Genomic DNA, 18,348 nt, shown 5'->3' on the forward strand with positions numbered 1-18,348 from the left:
TTCTGTATGCTAGACACTGTATAGAGAAGTTTAATCTTATTAACTCAAAACATGGAGCATTGATCTACACATTCTTTTTTACAATACGGTTTAAGAGGTCTGTGGTACATATGGACAAAACCTGGATCTTCTATTTTCCAAAGGATTCAAATTCCTTTGATTACTTATTTAAAACTACACGGTTGACTTGGGGCTATAAAGTTTGTCTGTGGGAGGTTTCTTCTAAATTGCAATTTGATTCTATCATATTTTTTGTACTTCAAATGAATGTGCATTAGAAATATAATTACAGCTGGTAAATATTAGATACTGGGTATTAGTATCTAATACTAATCCCTGTTAGTATTACTTTCCCAGTTAGTAATTCCAATTGTCTCATGGCTTCACAGCTGCAAATCTGCCTTCACACTTGTCTCTGGTCAATGATGTTTTCATAATTAGCACATGACTTAAATTTTAGTCTTGAGTTTTTGATTGCTTTGGCCTTAGGCTATCCAAATACAGGCTGGTGGTCTAATAGGGCAAGAAAACTTTGTTTAAATTAAAGCTGCTGTTCGCCTTGACACTGAACAAATGGAAGAACTATTTGTCAGGATTTCTTTAGCCAATTCAATTTTCTCTGAAAACGCCTATCTCTTATGATCCAGCCTTGCCTGCAGGCTTTATGACTGTGGTCTTATTTTAACTAGTTTTTGGGTATGTATGTAGCGCCAAGGACCAACCCTAGGTGCCATTCCTCAGGATCCATCTACCCTACTTTTTGAGAAAGGGCCTCTTCCTGAGACTAGATGGGTCTGCCTCCCCAGCCCTGGGATTAAATACTCATGCCACCACTACACCTGGCTTTTTACATAGGTGCTGGGGATGAAATCAGGTTCTCTTGCTTGCTCAGCAAAAACTTTACCAACGGAGTTACCTTCCCATAGTTCTTATAGCATCTCACCATGAAATTGACCTCTTGGGGGGGGGGGGGGGAATGTACTTCTCCTAAGTCGATGCAGGAGTAATTTAAGAACAGGTGTGTGGGGGAGGTCGGGGAGATGCTCCTCTCTTTAACGAGAGTAGACAGGTCAAACCTGCTACTGCTTATTTGTTTGTTTTAACAGCCAAAGTACCTGTTGCTTTTCTGGGTGGCTAAGCCACATAAATGGTAGCTTTGTTCCACAAGTCTAGACCAAAGTCCACATACACTTCTGAGGACATACTTGAAGAAATTTGATTTCTGGTCGTCTCTGGTTGTCATTTATGGAAGGGCAGAGGTTTCTGGTTTGCACTGACTCCACTCAGCTTGCGGTGGGAGATGCCCTAGCGTCAACTAGGTGATTTAGAAAAGCAGAAAGCCCCCAAATACAATCAATGGGAATGTTGAAGGTGCAGAGAGCCTTTGAGATTACCTGCTGCTGTCCCCTTATTTCATTGAAGGGGATGGAATGGAAGGATGTGTGACCCAGTCACAACCACCTGTAGAGTACACGCAAGTCTCCCACCATCTCATCTGTCTGCTTCACTTTTCTGGCCCCTTTGATTCTCACACTCTGAGCTGAGGACAAGAGCCTACCTCCTACAGCCAAAGCAGGCCAAAAATAATAATAATAACAATAATAATAATAATAATAATAATACACAGTTTCCTATGCAGTCCACACACACCCACCGAATATTTCAAAATCCGGATGTCTTCATTAAACCAAACCAAACCAACCAACCAACCAGAACGAAAACTCGGACCTATACAGTGTGCTCCGTCCTAAGTTCCTCAGGGTTTGGTGTAGCTGTTGTTTGAATGTCCTGGTCTTTAAGGTGAAAAAAAGTCCGAGAGACTCAGTCCCTTCAAGACCGTGAATCCCGTGAGGCACCGTTTCCAACGGCTGGGGATAAAAATGCAGTCACCGGACGGGCCACCCAAGGGGGGTTTCTCACCTCTGCCCCTCCACACAGGGTGGGCGTCGGTGACATCAGCGTCCCTCAGCCTCACACCCGGGCCTGGCGGGAGTAACGGGGCCGCCTACACGCGGTGTGCGTAGCCCTGGGCGGCTGCGGCAACGCTCGGGCCCTAAGACATTTTCCCAGAGGCCGCGCCGCGCCCTCTGCAGGCCGCGCGGGTCGCCCCAGCGAAGCCGCCGTCCGCGGGCTGACGAGCCCTTACAAGGGGAAACGGGTCACAGAGCAGCGCGGTCACCGAGTCACAGGGCTCGGGCACGTGAGGCGGCGGCAGTTACCACAGACAACCGGGGCTGACCTATTTCCTGCGGGTGCGAGCTGCGGGCGAGCTAGGAGGACGGGTCGCGCCCCTGAGGCCTGTGTCCTCCACAGTGCCACCGGGGCCCTGGGAGTCCTTCCAAAAAGGAAACAAAACAAACAAACAAACAAACAAAAAAAAAAAAAAGCAAACGTTCGAAAGCCGAACCGGGCTGGGGGCACAGTGGGAGCCTAGCGGAAGCACCGCAGGGAGACGCTGGGACGCGCCAGCAGGGACGCCCCACGAGTCGGCCGAGGCCGGCCTCACGGGCAGAGGGCAACGTGCGCATCCTCGCCGGCCGTACGTGCGCGTGCCCGCGTGCCCGCGGCCGGGCCGGGGGGCGGGGCGCAGCGGGGCGGGGCGGGGCGCGCGAGGAGGGCGGTGGCGGTTGGAGGCCGAGGAGAAAAGGCGGCGGTCTGGCCCGGGCAGAGGCGCTTGAGGATTGGGACGGGACGGGCTCCGTGTGCGGTCCGGCCCGGTCCGGTGCGGTGCGGTGCGGTGCGGTGCGGGGACGCTGCGGAGCCGCCGAGCGCGACGGCTAGAGCAGCCAGGGTTTGAGCGGCGCTTCGGCCCGCGCGGGCCGGTGAGTGTGGCGAGGCCGCGGGGAGGCTTGGCGCGGGGACGCGGGCGGTCAGCGACCGGGACGGCGCGGGCCCAGGGGGCCGGCGGGGCCGGGTGGAGTCGGCTCAGTTCCGAAGCTCCGGTCCGGCTCGCCCCGGCCGCGGATCGCACCCGACCGCCTGTGTGGCCCGCCCTTGAGGATCCCGGCAAATGGCGCCCCGACCCCCGGGGACGCCGACCCGGGTGAGACCCCCCCACCCGCACTATGAGCGCGGAGGAGCCCCGGGGGACCGCGGAAAGCGTGGCTCGCACCCTCTGGGGCTCATAGGGACTTGAGTAGTTTGGGCGCAAACGGGTTAAAGGACCGCGAGGCATCTCCAAGTGTCTCCGCGGGATAAGCGAAGTTGGTAACTTTTCCATTCTTGGAAGTGAGAGGCGCGGAGGCTTAGCCGTGGCCCTTGTTAAAGGGAGACTTAGGAATCACCCTCCGAGTTACTGGGTCCGGCTCGTGGAGTCCCGGATTGGAAGCAGGACAAGGAACGCACGGCGGATTCAAAGTCACTCGACGGAGGCCTGTGTTTACCGTGGTGCCCCTGCTCCCCTCTCCCTTCTTTGAGCCCCGTGGTAAATCCCGGATAAAAAGATGCTTGGGAAGGAATTGACCTTTTTCTTCCATGATTGCTCTGTTGACTGTGGTCCAAGATGAAGTTATTTATGGGTATTCTGGTATCAAAGAGGGTTAACGTTTTTAAAACGAAGTCTCCAAAAGTTTCTGAGGGTTTTTTTTTTTTTTTATTTGCTCCCTGCTAAATTTCAGGCATAATAAGTTACATGAGCATGTTTTGCACTATTTTATGTTAGTTTTCCCAAACAATCTAATGTTGACTGACCAGGAGACAAAGGATTCCATGATTATCTCTGTTCGAGTTTTCTAAAGCATACAGTTTCGTTGAATCACTCTTCTTTATGCTTAGTCACTGTTTCTTGCTGTAGGAGTTTAGTTGGGGACAACATGTTTTGCTAACTTCTTAGATCACTAGTTTGTACCTGATACTTAACATAGGGACATAAGCTTTGTGTGTGTGTGTGTGTGTGTGTGTGTGTGTGTGTGTTTCTAGAAATAGTAGGTATTTTATGAATGATATAAGAAACTGAAACCTCTGTATTCCATGTGTTTAATTTCAATCCAATGTTACTGAATGTTTAGATTTAGGCCTAAGAGGGTTTTTTTTTTTGTATATTTTTTGTTTTAAAATATAAAGTACTTAAATAAAATATACTTTAAAAAGTAATGTTGCATAAAATAATTGCTAACACTTCCCATATGGTTGGAGAGGTGCTTTAAGGTCAGACAAACAGGTTTTAGTTATGTGTTTACTATTTGATATAGCATGTTTCTGAAATATAACTGTTGGATAATCTTCTAAATACGTTTTTAAGACTGCTATTTATTTAATAAAAGGACTTATTCTTGCTGGGCCTTTTCTTGGAGAATATCATTGCATTTATGCATTATATTCAATGATAAAAATTTTAAGTTAAAAAGACTGAGTAAATATAAACATTTCATATTAATTGTGATGAGATAGGTGACATTCAACTTGAAGTACTTGAATATACATCTGGATATACCTAAATTAAAACCTGCTTTTGTTTTGTTTTTTAAACAAAAAGGTGTCTTTTTTTTTTTTTTCTTTTTTTACAGCAGGTTAATGTTAGCACTGGGTAGAGTGGTTTCTCATAACTGTGTTTAGTAAACTTTATAAATTTAAGTAACATTTGTATATAAATGTAGTTGTATATAAATCTGACTATTGTGTCAAGCAGAGTAATTCCATTTGTGAGTAACTATATACTATTGGACACAGAAGTAACAGTAGTCAGCTTTTCAGAAGTTCAGGATTGCTCTCAAGGTACAATAATTGTCTTAAGGTCCAAAGCTGAGGCTTCCTAGAAGCCTTCTCGCCATCGTAGACTGAGCCCTTCTGCCCCTTGAGTAGACTTAAACAAGTTCTCATCAGAGTATCAAATTAAATTTCTGATCCAAGTTCATGATTTTTTTTTTCATTTGTGTATTTAGGGGAGAAAATTGTGAGTAGTTAGAACTTTTATTTTAAAAACTTTAGCCATGAACAGGTTTAGAAATGACAGTTGTATGTTTTGATTATATCTGGAGGGATAAGAACATGAAAATAAATTTCCATATCATTAGCTCATTTTCTATAAAACCAGAAACCAAGTTTAATAAATTAATTAAAGTATAACTCATTTAGCCATTTGCCCTGGCTAGTCTCAGTTGTCAACCTGACAAAACCTTGAGTCTGAGAGAAGCAGCCTCAATTGAAGAATTACCTAGGTCACTGGCCTGTGAGGCTGTCGGTGCTGGACTGTCTTTAATTGATGTAAGAGGACCTAGCCCTCTGTGGACATTACCATCCCTAGGTAGATGATCTTGGATTATATATACGAAAGCTAGCTAAACATCAGACAGTGAGCAAGCAAAAAAAGCAGCATTCCATCATGGCTTCTGCTTGAGTTCCTACCCTGACTTCCCTGGATAATCTGTGACTTGGCAGTATTAGCTGAAACAAACCTTTTGCTCCTTGTAGTTGCTTTTGGTCCGGGTGTTTTATGTGTTACCTCAGCAGTATAATGAAACTAGAAAATCAGTGGATTGGAGATACTATATGTGCTATGAGTTGGGAATTTAGTGCGAATCTTAATTTTCATCATATGGAGCCATGACCACCACCTCCACCACCACTGCTTTGACTGTTTCTTGGTTGTGTTATGTTTTTACTGTGGTCAAAACAGAACCCAAGCCCTTGCATCTGGTAGGCTAGTGCTCTACTGCTGAGCTCCCTAGCTGGCCACCACCACCATCCTTTCTTCAAAAGCACATAAAATGACTGAGATAGAGATTTGTTAACTTCAAAACTAAATGGAGCTATTTGATTAGTGAGTCAGCAAGTATTTCTGTTTATTACAGACTAGTACCTCTGCCTATACAAAAGATAAGATTCTCCTAGAGACACATAACTGATAAATTGTTGACTTTTGGTAATAAATGTCCTTGTCATAATTAATGAATTAGACAAGACTGGTCCCACATCAGTCTTCCATTAGAACATGTTTAGTGGAATTATTTCCTCTAAGAAAATAGAATGTCCTGCTAAGCAGTAGGCTGCGTCAAGGCCACGCTGATTTTGAGGTTGTTTTTCTTCAACCCTGCTCAGGCACCTGTACATTTACAGGCAACAACCAATACCTTTCTTTTTAAACTAGAGCTTTTCTATATATAGTCAGTTTTTTAAGGTTTTTTTTTTTTTTTTTTTTTTTAGGTCAAAATTGAAGTTACTGTTTGATTTACCTTTTTCTTTGATTTACTTTTATAAAATGTTAGATTTTAACTTTATATAAGATGTCTGGGACATGTTAACTGAATGCTTAGTGTTTAACCACCATTAACTCTGTATGGCTAATTGAAGTATTTTGTTTAAACTAATTTTCTAATGCTAAATATGTATGTTTTTTAATCATGTCATAATGTATTTTCCATGAAATCAAGAGAGTCTGGGAATTTATTTTCTTGTATCCTTTCATTTGTGTATTTACACAAGTACATATGAAATGGAAGCACAGTTGTGAACTCAGGGAACTTAGGAGTGTATGGGCAGGCGTAGTTTGGGTGTTCTTGGAGATTACAGTTTCCCTATTGAGCTGGTTATTAAAAAACAAAACAAAACAAAAAAAGATTTATTTTTAGTTGTTCCTAGTACATAGAAAGTATAAGACATGATAGCATGTGTTTTGTAAGGGATCCATGCCTTGCCTTGGGATCTAGGGGAAGGGTACAAGATGAAGCTGGAGTTGACATACATGGCATATGATGAGGGAGAGATATGTATCTGTGTGTGTGTGTCTTGAGACAGGTAGACATTAGAAACACCGTCAGTTGTATTAAACAACTGCTTTTCTTAGCATATTTTAAAATTGTGCTAGCTTACGATTAAATCAACATTTAGTCAATTTTGAGAACTATTAGCAGGCATTGTCTTTGTGCCTTAAATGAGAAGAAGCTGTTGTTTAATGGTATGGGAAAATGCCATGACTAAGGATTGCTAGCCAGCCACAGAGTGTAAGTTGGCAACCAACTTCTCTTAGAGAAAATTGAAATGTTTGTAAGAAATTCCATCATATACAAATAATTTTTTGTCCAATAACTTTTTTAGTAATTTTAAGTGTAGCTTAATAGAAATGATTTGGGTTTAAAACCCGCTATTGAGTGTAATGAAGCTCATTTCAAAGTTGAAGCCATAGTTCTAACAACCATCTCTCCAGCCCATTACTAACTTTCTTATTTCTTTGTATATTTAACTATAAAATGGACTTGACCTAGATTCCTACTTTGTATAGATATGTTGAGAATGGTTAAATTCATGTATTCATATTTAAAACATATGGTCAAAGCAATGTAATGTGATTTAATAATTATAAAGAGCTAAAAGAGTTTAGCTCTTACTAGCTCTAATCACAGGGTGATTAAGTGTTAGAATAAACTACAAGCAAAATTGTGTAATCTTCATTTGTCAAAGAACATCTTAGAATTGAATCATCAGTTGTTGAAGAACTAGCTCATGTTCTTAAATTTTTATAAGTAAACATGTCTGCTGGTCCACATAAATAGTGATAAGATGTACATTTAAATCCCCACCTCTGTCACTTTACTAGATACATGACTTTGAGCAGCCACTTACTACTATTGAACACAGCTTTTCTCTGAGTTGTAAGAAATTGACTTGGTATTTATTAAGGATGAAAAGATGTGCATTTGATATTAATCCTTTTTCTAAGTCTACTTCAAAAAGCAATAAAGTACTATAGCCATGTTGCTATGGCTACATTTTTCTAACATTTTTATTGAGATGGGAGTAATGTGGAAGAGGCTATTTATTTTGAAACTCATGAGCCGTTTGCATGTGAGTCAGAACTGCAGTGGTTATTATTTTAAACACCTTTGAATTAAATAATATTATCAAGCTCTGCCTGGTGTGATTGCATAGATAATAACATAAAGTGTCCCCACCACATCCAAAATACTGCTGTGTGTTTAGATTTATCTCTTAGTAACAGTAACCTCTTGCATGTGAGATAAATTCAGCCTTGCTGCAAAATAAGAAAGCTCCAGCTGTTTTCACACTCTAATCCGGTCTCAGTAAGGTTTGTCTTCATTCCTACTAAGCATTTTCACTGCTTCAATTATAAATATTTGTTATAATTAATCTATTATTTCCTTTTGTGGTTCTTTTAGTATAACCAGTTTAAATTTAGAGTAAACACTTGCCTATGGATTTCGTGAGAAAATAACATTAAAAGTATTCAACTCATTGTTGCTTATAAGCACAATTAAACCTAAATTGATGTTGAATGTATGTACCATTTTCCATGGCATCATTGAACAAACATCTCATTAGCAATTCAAGACTTTTCTACTAATAAAGAAGAGCTCTGTTAATAACAGCTTAGGTTTTATTCTTCTTATTTGAGGAATGTTAGTCTTCAACCAGAGAAAAAAGTTGTAACAATTTGTGGAATGATTACCTGAAACCAAGCTAGAATTTATCAAATACATGCCAGAGATTTAGCAGCCATATGCACCCAATGAAGAAAATAGGTTACAATTTTTAAATTTAGAGTATTATATACTACCATCTAAGTTTGAAAAACACTGAGTTGTATTGCCTTTTCAGTCTACAGTGGAAAAGGCTATTTATTTTGAAACTCGAGCGTTCTGCATCTGGAAGTAGCGCTAGAGGTCTGGAGGTTGGAAGATTTTTAGGCAAGATGTATAGATGAGTTTTTACCTTATAGATGGTAAATGAGAGTTGGAAAAACCTGACATACCAAGAAAGAATGCATAGTGTGAACAAGAAATGACATGAAATGCTGAAGAAAAGTACTATTTAAAGAAAAGACTATGAAGAGAGGTAGAAGGGAAATTGTTTAAGTGTGATAACATGGAAGACAGGAAAGGACTAACAGTCCCACAGGAGTCAGTAATTCTAACGACACAGCAAAGGCGAGGAGGAGGAAAGAGTACAACAGCCATTTTGGTGATACCTGTGAAAGACAGAGATTATTTAACTTCTCACAGCTAATAGAAACAAAGAAAGCAGTTAAAGATTTAAGGGGGAAATGTCCAGTTATAATTAAATTTGCATATTTTGGTTTTGCTTTCTCTTATTTTTGGTATAAACTTTGCTTGATGAAATGTTAATCAGTTTTAAGATGAGAGTGTGTCTGTAATCCGTCTTCTTATTTGATAGATACTGCTTCTCTACCCTTAAAGTTATCAGTGATGTTCACTTCCTAAATTTTCTAAATGATTGAATTTCATTGATGAGCACATACCACTCATGATTGGACCAATTCCCATTTGTCCTCGTTTCTCAGAACTTTATAACTTTTCATCACAATCTCTTAATATTAGGAATTTTGAACATGTTTTGTCAATTCATATGCTGTTACTTTAGAAATGAATGAATCAAACTAAATCAATCTCTCTCTATCTCTCGCTCTCTTTCTCCCCTAATTTACCTGTCCTAGCCCTTTCCTATGTGAATTATCTTCTCTTTGCTACCACTTTCCTTCTATTGTATTGATCCCATAATATGACATGATCCAGTATTTTCCTAATAAAGTTGCTTTATATTTTAGTTAATCCTTGGATGATTAGTAGAATTTGTATGACCATATAGAAGAGGTCAGCAGATAAACATGAATTCATATGTTTAGAGGGAGGAAAGAAACTGATAAAATTTTGGCTAAATATAATAATGAAATGCAGACTGTTCTCAGCAACACGATGAGGGGCCTGCAATGAGGCGTACCGAAGTCAGGCTCATTGAAATTGAAAAGCCAAAGTCTAGTATTCTCTGAAAGCCAGGAGCTAAAAATAGCACTGTTGTTAGAATTAATTTATTTAGCATAGAGTACTTACTATATTTTGAGTATTCTAAGTGCTTAAGTTCCTTTACTCATGTCAAATTAACCAATTAAATGTTTTATATACTTTGTACATTTCATTCTCAATAATAATAAAGTATATCAGTGTTTTGATTTATTATGCAGTTTTTAATTTTATCTATTTGACTAATATCTTTACCTTTTTCTGTTTCAAAAACTAGAGCTGGACTGGCCATTATGGAGGAAGAGGTACAGCAGCACTCACACTGTGTGAATTGTGTCAGTAGAAGGTGTATGACCAGACCAGAGCCTGGGGTTTCCTGTGACTTGATTGGTTGCCCATTGGTTTGTGGAGCAGTTTTCCATTCTTGTAAAACTGATGAGCATCGACTCTTGTGTCCCTTTGAACGAGTACCTTGCTTAAATAGTAACTTTGGATGTCCGTTTACCCTGGCACGAAATAAAGTTGCTGAACATCTAGAAATGTGTCCTGCAAGTGTGGTGTGCTGTACTATGGAATGGAACCGATGGCCTGTTAGTTATTCAGACCGGAAATCATATGAAAGTCTAAGCAGAGATGTTGATGAAGTGGCACAATTAGACATGGCGTTGGCTCTTCAAGATCAAAGAATGCTTTTGGAATCTCTCAAAGTAGCCACCATGATGTCAAAAGCAACTGATAAAATACCTGAACCTAGAGAACAAATTTCGGTGAAATCAAGTGTTCAGGAAATACCACGTACTAACGGGTTGGTATCCGTTGATGAAGAATCATATGGTGCACTCTATCAAGCTACTGTAGAAACCACCAGAAGTTTGGCTGCTGCTTTAGATATCCTAAATTCTGCCACAAAAGACATTGGCATGTTAAATACAAGTCTCCATGCTACCACAAATGAAATGGAGGAGGAGATTAACAGAGAAAGCCCCCAGGACAGAAACTTGAAAGACCAGGACCACCTTGATGAGGGTGAGATTGGGGCAGTAGGTGGAGTTGATTATAATGGCACAAGTCAGAATGCTCAGGCTGAACAAAATGGCTCAAGTGATTTATTATGTGATTTAAATACAAGTTCTTACGGTACTTCTGCCCTTTGTAATGGCTTTCCTTCGGAAAAGATGTGTATACAGATCGAAGACCAGGATCAAAAGTTTCACGGTGATTCTACAGAAAGTAACATAACAAATGGAGAATGTGTGGAAGCAGATGGTACTTCAGAACCTTCTGGTTCACTTTCAGTAGTAGGACAACTTAGGGAAATAAGTCCTTTCAATGCTTTGCCAGATAGTACATTTCAACGTATCCTCATGCCCGATGAAGATGATAAGGACAATTTGTGCTGGAAAAAAGTAGACTTAGGGGACTTGAAGGATGTTAATGGCTCACCTTTCAGTCATGCACCTGCATTCAAGTTTCTTTCTAATTCCTGGTATATACCAAAAGAAGACAAAGCAATTGATACATCAGATTTAGAAGTTGCAGAAGATCCCATGGGCCTCCAAGGAATAGACCTGATTACAGCAGCATTACTGTTTTGTCTGGGAGATTCCCCAGGCGGGAGGGGAATATCTGATAGCCGCATGGTTGATGTTTATCATGTTGACTTTGGCACGCAGACTTTTTCACTTCCATCTGCAATATTAGCCACAAATACAATGGTTGGAGAAATAGCTTCGGCTTCAGCTTGTGATCATGCCAATCCACAGCTTTCAAATCCAAGCCCTTTTCAGACACTTGGGCTAGACTTAGTTTTGGAATGTGTTGCTAGGTACCAGCCTAAGCAGCGTTCAATGTTTACGTTTGTATGCGGACAGTTATTTAGAAGGAAAGAATTTTCTTCCCATTTTAAGAATGTGCATGGTGACATTCATGCTGGACTCAATGGATGGATGGAGCAGAGGTGTCCTTTAGCTTATTATGGCTGTACCTATTCTCAGCGCAGATTTTGCCCATCAACACAGGGAGCAAAGATCATACATGATCGCCACTTAAGGTCATTTGGAGTTCAACCGTGTGTATCCACAGTGTTAGAGGAGCCTTCTAGAAACTGTGGGTTGGCATTACGAAGTGACCATCTAAGTAGTCTCCCTTTTGAGGTACTCCAGCATATTGCAGGCTTCCTTGATGGCTTCAGTTTATGCCAGCTTGCATGTGTATCCCGGCTAATGAGGGACGTTTGTGGCAGTTTACTTCAGTCTCGTGGAATGGTAATATTGCAGTGGGGGAAAAAGAAGTATCCAGAAGGAAATTCATCATGGCAAATAAAAGAAAAGGTCAGTTTAATTTTGACTTATAAACCTCTTTCTTAACGTAAAGTAGGCACTTACTAATGCTATGATATAACATATCTAATAAGTTTTGGCAGTGATGTATCCTAGAGTGTACTAAGTCATTATGATGACATACTTTAAAAGTGATAAGACACTAAAGTTATTAGAATTCTTAGTCACAGTCGTTGGTATTTATAGGCTTCTTGAATCTAAATTCTGTTTTTATTTCTGTGTCTTCAAATGAGCAGTTTTCCTTCCATTCTTCCCTAACAACTTTGTGACCCTGTCACTACCTTTCTTCTAACTTTGACTGATACATTTTCAGCATAAGACAGTTGAGGGACCTAGAAAAGGATTTTCTTGGGCCTTAAAATAGTTGTCTCTATTTTTTAATGTTGTCTTTTTCAGGATGAAGAAAAAAAAATGTAACTTATCACAGTCACCCTAGTAAATAAGTAACCAACAAACTTTGTGGGTAAGGCTGAAGTGAGAGATGAACAGCTTAGAGACTTTGTTACTGTTTATGGGGACTCTGGTTTAATGGCAAAAGAAGCATGCATATTATTTAGAAAATTGATAGGGAAATTTAAGCAGACTTAAATCTTAACTACATTCTGCTTTGCTTAGTTTCTTCTATTTGAAGCACTATCCAAGACATCACAGGTATCTGGGACTAAAGACCCATCATACTAATCTTTATATAACAACTTACATAAACAATATTTGGCTGCACAGCACTCAGGATCATGGAACTTTATTTTTGGCCCATAGGTTTTGTCTTAATCAGGGCTCCAGTCTTTAAAAAAAAAAAAAAAATCAGTGTCTGCTTTTCTGTTTTCTTGAGACTTTGATCAATTTTTTTCCCCCAAGAATGAATTCTGGTGACAGTTTCTTCATCTAGGTATATGTAAGTATTTTAATTTTTTAGATGATTGGATGTGTCTCTTGTCCTTTGGAATAAGATAGCGTAATTGCTTTTGTCCTTAGTCACTAGTATTTATATAAGGAATGAATTATTTTCTGGTAGTGTAAATTTCTACAGAGACCTGGTCTTGAAGATGAAATTAGTATAATTTATACAGAGTCCATATCAGTATGCTCATGTTTTCTCTCTTGAGCCTAAACCGTAATACACAAGCATCCGCTGAGCATCTCTGCTGAATTATCCACAGTTTCCTCAAGCTCAACATGTCCAGCTTACTCCTCCCGTCCATCCACCTAATCTCAGGAAGTAGCATCTTTGTTTATTAACCTGTCTAATTAAATAAGATTTGGGAGTTAGGGTTGGCTTTCTTGTGTCCTCTTTATTCCCAAATTCTAGTTGGTTGATCCTTTCATACCCCTCAGGCCCCCCTCACCATTTCCCCTCTGCTTCTTTCTGGATTGCTACCACAGTTTCCTTTAGTTTCTACTTCATTTAGGTTCTTCTCCAATATAGACTTGGAATAAAAGGTACAAGTATATATATACTTTAAGTATATGCTTAAATCTTAATATGTATCCATTGCCTCAGAGACAGAGGCCAACCCCTTAATGAACATTTAAAATGTCTTGTAATCTTATCTTTACCTCTTCAGTTTCCTCCTGTGACTTCATACTATAGTTACATTAACTTAGAGTTTTGATGTTTCATGTCTTGCCTTAAAGCTTTTGGATATGTTTCCCTGATCTCCACCCTTCAGTGCCTGCAGTGTGCTAGGTCAGCATTTCTACATTACTTTCATTAACCTAGTACTGCCTCCACTTTGCAAAAGCAGCAACAGTAACCTGTCACATAGTGATTTCTTGTAATAGTGGAGGTTGAGCCTGGGGGGTTCCTTGTGCTATGCAAATACCCTTCCTTAGCTGATTCCCAACTCTCTCTTTCCTTTGTACTCTAATGGAGAAGTGCACTAAATTAACAAGGCCCAGGAATCTAGACAGGACTTGAATTTGTAATCCTCCTGCCTCACCCCCTAGATGGTTGGAATTATAGACCTGTGCTACCAGGCTTGGCAGCAATGAGGGTTGTTGTCAGCTGAAAAATTGTTCTGTTCTCACAGAATTTTAAGGCATCTGGCTACTTTGGAAGCCCTTATTACCGTACTTTTTTTTGTGAAATAGTTGTGAATGCTGTCGTCACCCTAGTGCTCCACCGTAGCATGTGGAGCTGGCCTTCTGCCCTCGTAGCTTTCCTGTCATATAGATTAAACTAACTGCAGATAAAAAAATACTTTGGGAAAAAAAATGTACTGACCATGCACAGACTTTCCTTATTCCATTGTTCTCTAAACAATGTACCGTAACTATACATCACTTACATTGTATTAGATATAAGTAGCCTAGACATGGTGTAAAGTTTATAAGAGGAAATGGATATACCATTTTATATAATGGACTTGAGCATCACAGATTTTTGATATTTGTGAAGGTCCCAGAACCAACTCCCATGGATATCAAAGGAGTATTTACAGTGTTCTTTAATTAATTAGATATTTGTATACAGTAGAATGCTTCAATAGCTCCTGCTTCAAACATGCTTTTTATGTACTTTTCTCTTACTCTGCATTCATGTTTATCCTCTTACGTCCAGGAAGTATTAGGTATAAAAATGAGGAGAGGCCACAGCATTATTGAACCAATAAGATTTTACAATAGTACTGCTTAAAATAGGATTTTAGTGGTTTTGAGACCGGGTCTCGCTATTGTAGCCTGATCTGGTGATCCTCCTTCCTCAGCCTCCTGTTTTTGAGGGTGACAGGTGTGAGCCACCATGACTGTCTTTACAAAAACTCTTTGAATGTCTTTTTTCAGGAACATTTTTAACCAATCGAAGCACCTGTTTATGTTTTTTTATTATTGTTGGTCACTGTTCCTGCTGGTAAACAGGAAAAAGAGAAGCTACTTTCCTACATAATAGTCTGCAACAGTGATTTTCAACGTTCTTATACTGTGACCCTTTAGCATAGTTCCTCATGCTGTGGTGACCCCCCAATAATAACATTATTTTTGTTGCTACTTCATAACTGTAATTTTGCTAGTTATGAAGTAAATATCTGTGTTTTCTAATAGTTTTAGGTAACCCCTATGAAAAGGTGGTTCGATTCCCAAACAGGTCATGCATGATGCACAGGTTGAGAACCACTGGTCTAAAGTATTATTAGTCCACTATATGGAGTAAGAGGAATGGAAGAAAAACCTGGGGAGGAAAAGAGAAGGATACTTGGATCATCACCATCTCTTGATTATAGATAGTTATGTACAGCCTGAATAGCAAAACAATAGTGTACAATATATGATACTTTAAGAAGTAGCTGTGAATTTATAAAGTGATCTTTAAAAAAATTATTCAGTATATTGGGTTTGATGTTATTTTTAATGTTGAATTTTATTTATTTATTTATTTATTTATTGGTTGAACTAATAGTCATTTTATAAATATTTGACAAGCACAAATTACAATGGATTTACTCCTTTTTAATTTTTAGCTACTTGAAACTACATTTTGTGTTTCTCTAGCAATAGAAAAGAAGTACATGCAGCTAGAGTAGAGCCAAAGGGCATTCTGGTTTTCTGTATATTGGATTATTTCAATCTGAAGTAGACTTTTCTTTTAGGTATGGCGATTCAGTACTGCCTTTTGTTCTGTTAATGACTGGAAATTTGCTGACATCCTGAGCATGGCTGACCACTTGAAGAAATGCAGTTACAACGTTATAGAGAAACGGGAGGAAGCAATCCCATTGCCGTGTATGTGCGTGACTCGAGAACTCACGAAAGAAGGACGTTCCCTGCGCTCAGTTTTAAAACCTGTACTTTAAAACTGTAACTTCACTTGCACATACATGCAAGCACCTGGTATCAGTTCTTTGTAATATGTGACACTTTATTAATGCATTAAAGACTACAACTAGCTAAATTTATTGTCACTATGTATATACTGTTTTGCAGTGACATATATTTTTATAATGTACTATTAGTTAGAAAAATATTGCCTTAATATTTGAAATGTGTGGAATTGTTGGAATATGCTAGACAGGATGATCTAATCTTTTTCTGCATAATGTTAGTATTAATGGTGTGCACATTTAAATTCTGAAATTTTTGCTTCTCAAACTAAAAAAGATCTTGACCAAAAAATTAATTCTTTATGTTTTCTATGGGTTGAAGCCTATATTATCAGAAAGCAAAACTTTGATTCAAATTTTTTGTTGCATAGATTTTTCACATAATACATTCAGTTGTTGAAACACTGCCATAAGATTATTATCAAGTTTTCCTGGTACTTTTATAATTATTGATCACAAGTGAAATACAGTACTCACATAAAGGCACAATAATGACTTCTTGTTTTTAAAACAACTCACAAAGATATTTTATCTTCTGTTCTTAAAACTCTTATAAGAAAAATGGTCATATGCATTTATACAAAAATGTTCATATGTTTCATTACATACCGCATCTGAAGAGTCAGGCACAACGTACTATATGACAGATTAAAGTGAAAACAAAGCAAGCCTGTGAATTTAACTTGAAAATTGTCATGGTATTTTGTATTTTCTAGGTATCTAATGTTTGAAAAGAAAATATACCTCACTATAAGTTTGAATTTGGAATATTGTTTGAATAAACTTCAAGTATTCAGAATACAAAGGATTTGACTTTTTGAGGAGCCTTAAAAACGTTCTGCTTTTGATGTTTATAAAACACTTCAAGACATTTAAGACATTATTTTAAGACATTTAAAAATGTGAAATTTCAGTTTTTGTAAAACAGTGTCAAGCAGAAATCTGTCTTGGTTGATAATCTTTATGAAACATTTCCACAGTTTCACTTCATATATTTCTCAGAAAGTAAGAGTTGTATCTTTTTTGTAAGATCAAGTGCAGTAGTGAAATAGTCAAAAAAAACTGTAAGGTTTCCAATTGATTTATGCCATGTTCATGTAATGTGCTTATTTTAAAGAAATGAACATGCATTGTCAATATTTAAAAATAAGGTCAGAAAACGGACATTAAGTGATTTGTTCAGATGAATTCTGGCATTGGTAAGCTGAAATGGTTATTAATGTGAAAACTCAATTGTATCCTTTCTTTGTACATTGTTTTGAGAGTACTTTGTGGGTACTGAGTCGTATGTCCCATATATGGTAGTCAGAGTGAAACTAGAGGTCTTTCTTGGGCATTATTGATGAATTCTCAATTGCTTGTGATTTGTTTTGGCAAAATGTAGCAGTAAAGATTAATCCCTTGTTTTACCTCACCTGTTGTTTAACTTAGTGGAATTCATAATTTCAGTGCTTAAACTTCTTTTTCAACTGTGAGGCTGGATTGCATTCAGCCTCCATCTTTGTTTCTGCCAAATAGGACAGAATCATATATGACAGAATATAATTTTGCTTTTTAAAACTTTTCTGAAGAATATTTCTACAGCTAGGCAACACAAGCAATTAACCTTTTGCTTTATGTTTGTATTTTTTTTAAATTCCGGCTTTGTAAGTTTAAATCTATTTCCACACTGAGGCATTTCACATTTTTTCACCTTTCTTTTGACTGAATGAGATGGATATTTTAATAATAACATATGTACAATGAAAACTATTTCTACTTTTTTATTTTGTTCAAATAAATATTTTTTTTCCATTTATTCTGGGTCAAAAAACAATAGTCAAGCACTAGGCATCTATCTCCAGATGAGTCAAGCATAATCCAGCTGTTTTCCTTAGCTTATTATTTACACCGTCAGTTTTAAATACCCAGAAGAGGATGCTTACTAAAACTTTTAAGTTTACAATTATAGACATGGGAACAAGTATGGAATTTTACATGAATTTCTGGATAGGAAAATATAACTCGTTCTTCATGGTAGTTAGTAGTTAAATGCTGAGGATACTGCTGCCATTTTAGCCACCAGTTCTTCATGTGAAAGCAACTTAGGAAGACATAGGAACTGAAAACTTGAATGTATTTGCTTAGTGAAACAGTTTTACTCCAAGTACATAAAATCTTTAAAAAAAAAATACAATGGCTATATTTTACAAACATTGAGATCAATCATGTGGTAAGTAAAGTTAGTAATCTTATATTTTTATTTAAGAAAATATCAAATTTAAGTTAAAGCAGAAGTTGAACATGATGTGGGATGGGTTACAGGTTAGCATCATAAAAAGTATTTTTTTTTTAAATGAGCATCTGTCTTAGGTCAGGTGTTTGGATGGCGAACCTGAGATGTTACATGCATGAGCACTCTAAGGTACTATGAACTACAGCCAAAATAAAAGCCACTTAGAAGCTACTGTAAAGCTTTTCAAAAGTTTTCCTGTAATCATAGGC

The 18,348-nt window shown here is 38.4% G+C and overlaps 1 protein-coding gene across 1 annotated transcript; it reads left to right on the top strand.

The window, feature by feature from the left end:
* Positions 1–2,581: 2,581 nt before the first annotated feature.
* On the top strand, positions 2,582–17,278 carry Fbxo30 (F-box protein 30). Its single transcript, XM_076926854.1, has 3 exons — positions 2,582–2,822; positions 9,988–12,040; positions 15,634–17,278. Exons 2-3 carry the CDS (start codon positions 10,004–10,006, stop codon positions 15,835–15,837), a joined length of 2,241 nt encoding a protein of 746 aa, XP_076782969.1. The 5' UTR covers positions 2,582–2,822; positions 9,988–10,003; the 3' UTR covers positions 15,838–17,278.
* Positions 17,279–18,348: the final 1,070 nt, after the last annotated feature.

The sequence above is a fragment of the Arvicanthis niloticus genome, chromosome 28 (assembly GCF_011762505.2).
Source record: "Arvicanthis niloticus isolate mArvNil1 chromosome 28, mArvNil1.pat.X, whole genome shotgun sequence".
Taxonomy (NCBI): Eukaryota; Metazoa; Chordata; class Mammalia; order Rodentia; family Muridae; genus Arvicanthis; species Arvicanthis niloticus.

What these genes read in the sequence shown, in the direction of transcription:
- Fbxo30 (XM_076926854.1), top strand. Translation starts at nt 10,004, where the DNA reads ATGGAGGAAGAGGTACAGCAGCACTCACACTGTGTGAATTGTGTCAGT. An exon ending in CATGGCAAATAAAAGAAAAG is followed by an intron (nt 12,041 to 15,633) that starts GTCAGTTTAATT and finishes CTTTTCTTTTAG; the next exon opens with GTATGGCGATTCAGTACTGC.